Raw genomic sequence first — 7,657 nt, 5'->3', positions numbered from 1 at the left:
AAATCAGCGTCCAGTCCTTAAGGGCGGCTCTGCCAGCGAGCAGCGGACCTCCCCTGCACCACAGCTCCTCGGCTCCTCCAAGCCCGGTGAGGCCCCAAATGACAGTACCCGCCCCCCTCCATGCAAAGGCCTCTAAAAAGGCCACTTGCTGGCAAGTTCTCTCAGTCTCACGCACTCGAATGGCGCTCACACTGGCAAAAACACCACGAAGCTCTGTCTTTAAACTAGAATTTATTGGTATACAAAACTCCATTTCCTAGATAAAGTGGCACATCTTTGCAGCTTCTATTGCACCAAGTATGGAAGATTAAAAACACAAAAAAAGAAACATTTGGTTTTGAAAACACTGCAAATAGCCGAGTACAGTACTTTGGTAAATAAAAAATAAAATGGTTCAGATGAACACCATCTGTGAAAAGAAACCACTGAGAGGAAATGAACTATGGACGTCAGACGATGGTCACATTTCTCCGTCGAGCTTCAGAAATAAGGCAAGACTTGCTAAGTCTGTGGATCGTGACCCCATGGAGGTCTTACATATCCCCAGACTGAAGCTAGAACAAGTACAGTGCAATTAGAAGAGAGAAGGTTCCTGCGCCTGCGAAGGCCCGCGCTCTCCACAGACACCCCCGCCCTCCTCCCCAAGGGGTTCACGCCCACCGGCACATCTGCGTCAGCAAGGGGAACACGCAGGGCTCGAGTCTAATTCCCGGCTCCTTCCTTCTTCTCACTGAGCTCAGTGTTCCTGGAGCTTGCCGGAAGGGTGGCCGGGGAGGCCGAGGGCCCTTTCCGCCGTGGAAAACGAATAATGAGGGTGGGAAGATGTGGGCAGCCCCACACCAGTGTTCTTCAAGTTGTGGTCAAGGGACCTGCCAGGGGCTCAAACTGCAGGCTGAGGTTTCTGACTGAGCTCCAGTGATTGTCCCAGACGGCTGGCCCTGGTGACCTGCTGGCGGCTGACATGCGCAAGGGCGGGGGCAGCCCTCAGACGCTTGGTCCGGGGATCGTCGCCCACCTGGAGCAGCACAGGGAGCCCGGGGCTGCCCTGCTGAAAATAAAGCCATCGTGCAGAAGTTCGTGCTTTAAACATTCTTCATGACAGCAGCCCCTTCTCCAGTAACTGTGCAGGGATGCTAACCATTTCAACCAAGCTACAAAGCACCCCTAACTAGGAGAGAGAGACTAGAAAGCTTTGAAGACAAGGCTAAGAGCCTGAGGTCACCGGGAGCGTCACCTGGGGGCCCGAGCAGGGGCAGGCAGCCCGCAAGGAAGCTGGGCTCCGGGGTGCAGGCGGAGCGCCCCACGCCGTGCCAGCACTTTGTGACTGGGGGTCCCCATCTCCGCTCCACAGCAGTTACCCGTTCTCCCTCTAATATGTGACGGCAGAAGACTTCCCCGAACAGTCCATCTGGAAGATCGTCGCTTCAACGTCAGCGGAAAAACACAAGCTGCTTTAGAGTCAGGAGAACACACCTTGTAAAAGAGTGCTTTATTACGTCACCTCCGCACTGTCGGAAGGCCCAGAGTTCCAGCCGCGCCTGTTCTGAAAGCGGAGGTGAACGGACGCTGAAGAGTGGAAATGACCAGATGGGAAAACAGCAGCAGACTCTGAATCCAGACGTCTGCTACAGACAGAGCCTTGAGGTAAAAAGGTAAAAAGGTGAAGAGCCACGTGTCTGCCCGAAATGGGAGTCAGAGGGCCCCAGCTGTGATCCACAGAGACCAAGAGCTCCATTTTCATCCCTTTACTCAGGGAGACCGTTAGTCAGCGCCGACTAGAAATCCCAGTTTCCGGTAACCGACTGCACATTCGAGCTGACCATTTCACAGAGGTAAACTGATAGCATTCTCTGTTGACCCAGTAAAACCCAGGCAGAGTCTAAAGTTTCTCAGAATGAGAGAAATTGCACATTGACGACAGGGACTCACCACGAGGACAGGCCGGTGCCGAAGTCCCTCGGGTGCCTACCTACTCAGCAAGTGAGCGGCTCTCCCCCACGTCGCACGGCCCTCCTCCCCCAGGGCCACGTCACTTCACATTGTAAACCCCAGGGAGACAAGGCAGGGCGCTACCGATGACCTACTCCAAGGTTCCCGTGACGCCCACTCAAGCCGCCCCACAAGGGAGACCCCACTTCACAAGCCCTCGGGATCAAAACGGGTTTGTAAGTGTTTTCAGAGCTTATAAAAGAAACTACAGACAACCACCTCAGCTGATATTCAAGATCTTTCTTTCTGCCACCATCCCTCAACGAGGCTCTGCTCCAGAAAGCTAGTGAAAAATTAAATATACATATGCGTTCTAGCTCCCTAATATCTCCTGACGGCAGCTATGTTATTTAGAAAGTGTGGTTCTAGGTGGTTTTAATATACGTCTACCTTTCTAGTACAAAGCTGTTGCCACTAAAATTTTATTTCTTATTTTGACCTTTAAAAAATCTTGGTTTTTTAATCCATAAAACCTTTACATACAGTTTATAAGACTAATAAGCAGCTACAGACCACTGCCCCATCCCCTTTCTCCTGACCTCACTAGAAGCTCCCGAGACAAACCCATGTAACAGAACCCTCTGACGGCCGAGACGCAGCACAGAGGCCAAGCAAGACGTGCCTCCTACCACAGAGTGCATGTGAGTCACCGTACGGGGACAAGAGTTACTGACAACAGTCATCGCGGAGCCAAACACACGGGACCTCCACGCTGGCTGCCTATAAAGTAATCTTCAAACGCCCAGAGGGCAGCTAAGTCCATGGCTCCCATCTTCATACTTCAGTGAGACTGAGGCAGTGAAGTCTAAATTCACACCCTTAGCAAGAAGAGATCACTAAGGTCGGGTACGTGTACCCCATTCCTAATAATTAACATATTAAACGCACACCAATTTTAACTGGAAAACTATGAAATAGAATAAGAGAAAATTACCAAAGCCAGATTGGTTTTTAAAACCACTGTTATTTTACCCCAGAAATGCTGGTCTATTATCAGAATTTGGTACTTTGTTAACAAGTGTGCACAATATTCTTTCATAACTTTTTAGCAGCTTCTAGTTAAACTTCTAAAACCCAACAGGGCCCAAGGCCACCTCCATTAACCAGGTCAATAAAGCAATTCTATTGCTCCTGACAAGGGGTATCCCTTACGCTATTTCTGACTCCTAGTTCTGCTGAGTTTCTGATACACAACCTTGACCTTCCTGAGAGCATCTGGTCTCCTGCCCTCTCGTCCTACCAGATAGACAAGAGTGTTCACTCAGAAAAGACCAGCCACAGTCAGGAAAGTGCCCAGAGTCAAAAGCCAAGAGAATGACTGATCCTTAAGCACTGGATCTCACTCCCTTGGGAACAGTAAGGCAACGGAGACCCTGCACCTGCAGGAACTGGGTACTAGGGCCTCCGACTCAGGACTCCACAACGTGCCGAGAGGACATGTTCTGCACTTCCCACATCCGCTACTACAAAGCACGCTACCAGGAAGGAGCCCAAACCAACAGCCTGAGAGCAGTTCCGAGAAACGACAGACGCTCCAACTACATAAAGTCACCGAAGTCACCGAACAAAAAAGTAAAACACATCATTAAAACTGAAGAAAGCAAATCATCTGCTGATGAAAGCAATCCAATGAATCCGGGGCCAGCCCGGACAAGGGTACACCCATTCAGTCAAAACTTTTTTTACGGTTTTCCCTTCTCCTTGGAACGGTTATACTTTTGAAATCTGAGGTGGAGAAGTAACTAATTTACCTTTTGATTCAGCAGAATTTATTTGGCCGAATACTGGGTCCCCAAAAGGCCAAGACTGTCCACGCCTGTCCACTTCATACATTCCAGGTTGGAAGTTCACACCCACCTACCAGTCTTAGGAACGACCCCTCTCCACCTCCCAAATCCATGTCCGAACTGTGGAGTCACTCCATGGCATCTGCCCTGTTGGTCTAACCTAAGTCACTGACAAGTGCTGAGTGCGGAAGAATTTTTCCAACACCAAATCCCAGACAGGGCTGGAACAGAAAGAAAGAAATGCAGCATTTTATGGGATTCCATTCTCACAACACTAAGAAAACAGAGCAACAGGTCAAACTACTTCTCTGAAGGCATCTGAGTCTAGAACCGCAAGGAAGAAAATACAGTTAATTACATAGAATGTGAACCTGAAAAGCCTTAGTTACTCTTCCAGACCTCTGCCCCTGCAAGATCAAGTAACTCTTTAGACTCTCCCTAGACAAAGACTCAGGAATCTCTTCATTTCTCCCTTTATAACTGCGGTTCTGCTCTCCCGACGATCAGCAGCTCAGAATTACAAGCAGTAATATGCCACCTTCTCCATGTCGGAAACAAGTACCAAAACCTCAACACCACCACCACTTCTCCAGGCAAGTCCAGGCCTAATGACCAATCGGCGTGTTTATCGTATGGCTTGAGCGCAAGTGAACTCTCACGACCTGCACCCCACCTGAAACAGCGTCAGAACGAGGAAGGAGAAACACGTAGCTGTTGAATTTCCACCCTGACCATAGGCCACAACCCTCATATCCTATGACTTTGGGAAAAATACTTCCTGAATTATTTTCTAATGAAGTTGAATTAGTAGAAAATTAAATCTAAACATGTTCCTGAGTTGAAAACCGTTTTATAAACTATCTCATATGTGAATATCTGCTTGAAAATGAAAGAGGCACAAAGGAAACTTGTCATTCTGAATTTCTAGCAATTAATCTAAACTACTTCATGAACAATTACGGCAAAACTCATCCGAAGTGTTCAGGAAAAATCCCAGGGTCGCTGAACTCGGATTTTCAAGGCAAATAAAACCACACTTAAAAGGTTTTGTCTGAACTAACCATCCAACCCTAGAACTTGATATTTTACTGACGGAACATGAATGGCTTCACGGAACTTCCATAAAATAAAACACAACACTAACAAAAGTTTGAGCGAAACAGAGGCAGCTTGAAGGAGACTAACTCGGTGTGTGAGCTTGTGGGTGAGTGTTGTGGGTTGTCATGTTGTGAGAGGACGGCCTCAGGGGAGAGCCTGCTACACAGCGCTCCGTTTTCCATTCGCACCTTGCAGCTCCCAGAAGGCCAGAGTCAGATGTTGAGAGCGGCAAAGGTCTTCACCAAGGTGACCTGCGTGTTCGCATCCGCTTCACTTCGGTTGCTGTCCCTGTGGCCACTCCTGCTCTCCAGCGCTTTGTGACGGTGCCTCTCCTCCTGTCGCTTCTTCTTCTCCAGTCGCTGCTGCTCCCGCCTCTGTTTGTTGGTGACCTGAAAGAGAAGGCCGCCAGGTGAGATGCGCGCACGGCGGCGGACTCAGGTGCGGCCTGCCGAAGGGAGACACGGGGCGGGCGGATCCGAGGGGCACGGACTGCTTCTCAGCAGGAACAGAGAAAACCCACCTGACAGACCAGAGTGATGTCTTTCGCATCACGGCTCAAGTTTACATTTAAACTTCTATCCCCGTGCTGAGCTAGCAAACGGAATCAATCCCATTCTCCTCGTAATCCAACAGACAAGGACCTAAGAAACATTAACCCCAGTCCCGCACGCGACGATGCTCAAACTCGCCATAGGACACCCTTCTCTACAAAACTGAATGCCCCAGCTAATCCTAGTAAAATCCTCAGAAGCTTATTGCATCTTTACCTCTGCCTCTGCCTTTTTACATGATGCTGCATTTGGGGCTCAAACTGCCTGGCCGAAGTCTTTAAAATGAATTCCAAATTCAGTAAAAAGAATGGACTCATATACTACTTGCGGAGTCAGCGGTGGGGAGGGAGACGGACAACCCTTCTGGGAAGCATCTGACAGTTTACCAAAAAGCCTTAAAAAGATTCAAATATCCATACCCTTGCACCTCTCCATTCCTCTTCTAGGACTCTAGCCGCAAAAAAAATAACGCAAAATACAAAGATTTATACACAGTTCTTCAATGACGAGGATGGCATTTATGGGGATTTTGTAACACGGATTAACATGGAAGACCCGGACACACAGTAACACCGGGCAGGAAAGGCAGCTGTATGTGTGCACACAGAGAAGGACGTCCGGGCACACTTCTGTTCGTCACTGCACAGCAAACTGCACAAGCAAGGCTCTCATTCTGCTTCTTGATATCCCTTTATGCACTCCCCGTATTTTCTTACAACTACTTTAAAAACATCAGAAAACAATGACGCACTAAAATGAGCTCCAAGTTCCCACAGCCGCCCACTGAATCACAGCCGCCCACCACTTGCCCTTGCGAGCCCATCTTCCATACCTTTGGGAGCTGGTTTTTGTTTGTTTTATTTTCTTCACTAGGGCTGGCCCGCTCTTTATTGTTTTCAGTTCTGCCTTCATTTAAGCCCTGATTTCCAAAGAGTCTGGTGCCACTGCCGCCCTCCTCCCATAAAGGGCCACACTGCTGCAGACTTCGGCCGCTGGACTCGACGTTCTCCTCTGCATCTTCCAAAGAAAGGTATTTTATTAAAATTGAGAACCTACGATAGTTACACAACCTAACAATGCCTAACTCCAAAATCACCTGTCATATGGAGAGCACGTTTCCTCGAAGCAAAATTCTAATATCAAGTCAAACAATGGGGAATGCGGGGGGGGGGGGGCGTGGATAACTGGTAATACCTGGAAAATAAATTCAAAAATAACCTGCTGACCAGCCTAATCCTCGGCTTCCCACCTGCACAGTGTTTTATTAAACCCCTTTTTAACATGCATTTTTAGGAGGAAATCTTTCATTTGCACCCAAAACCCAGAAACAAAACAGGCTCTGTCCAATACAGGAGCCACCAGGCACGTGTAGCCATTTAAATTAAAAATAATTACAGTTAAGGGGCGCCTGGGTGGCACAGCGGTTAGACGGCTGCCTTCGGCTCAGGGCGTGATCCCAGCATTGTGGGATCGAGCCCCGCATCAGGCTCCTCTGCTATGAGCCTGCTTCTTCCTCTCCCACTCCCTCTGCTTGTGTTCCCTCTCTCGCTGGCTGTCTCTATCTCTGTCAAATAAACAAATAAAATCTTTAAAAAAAAAATAATTACAGTTAAATAAAATTTAAACTTGAGTTCCTTACTCTCACTTAGCCACACGTGTTGAGTTCACACTATACTGGACGGCATGGACACTGGGCGGTGCTGTTTTAACGTCACAAAGACCAAGTTACTCACAGCTTTCTGAGAAAGCACAGCAAATATATAAAGAGGATCAGAAAATACCCGAACACACAGAAAACGGTAATGCCGGGAACAGTATATGGCACGTATCTGTCAATATGTACTGAAATCATTTTAAACAATTTGTAAAAACAGTAAGACTCTGTCTCTTTTTTCCATCTTCTGAGTCACAGAATTAAACCCAGTTCAAGTAAAAAAATTCTAATTTATCACCAGTTGATGGATGCCAGTCACCTACATATTTCCGTTAGAAAAATCAGTTATTTCTCTCGCCATTCTATTTCAGTTATCATTTGGTTTTATATGAGATTCTTCTTTTGAGAAGAACAAAGTCTTCTCTGACACTCTCCATCCCTCCAAGACCAGCTTAGGCGGCCTTTCCATGCGCCCCCCAGTTCCCTGTACTCCCCGACACTAGCACATATAATTATACCAGTTTCCTTACCTGTCTCCCCTCAGCCCCCCTCCCCTCGACTCCAGATTATCTTCTCCC

General features: G+C 48.0%; 1 protein-coding gene across 1 annotated transcript in view; it reads right to left on the bottom strand.

Annotated features, from left to right (window-relative positions):
- Positions 1–214: 214 nt before the first annotated feature.
- OTUD3 (OTU deubiquitinase 3) overlaps positions 215–7,657 on the bottom strand; it is a 28,986-nt gene continuing 21,543 nt past the window's right edge. Inside the window, exons 7-8 of the mRNA XM_026517174.4 lie at positions 6,258–6,442; positions 215–5,263 (exon numbers count right to left, since the gene is read on the bottom strand). Of these exons, the coding sequence (XP_026372959.1) occupies positions 5,087–5,263; positions 6,258–6,442 (362 nt within the window). The 3' untranslated portion in view covers positions 215–5,086. The remainder of the gene's footprint in view (positions 5,264–6,257; positions 6,443–7,657) is intronic.

Source organism: Ursus arctos, unplaced genomic scaffold, assembly GCF_023065955.2.
Source record: "Ursus arctos isolate Adak ecotype North America unplaced genomic scaffold, UrsArc2.0 scaffold_32, whole genome shotgun sequence".
NCBI lineage: Eukaryota > Metazoa > Chordata > Mammalia > Carnivora > Ursidae > Ursus > Ursus arctos.
Note: the sequence above shows the minus strand (reverse complement) of the source record. Positions and strands in the feature narration are given on the sequence as shown.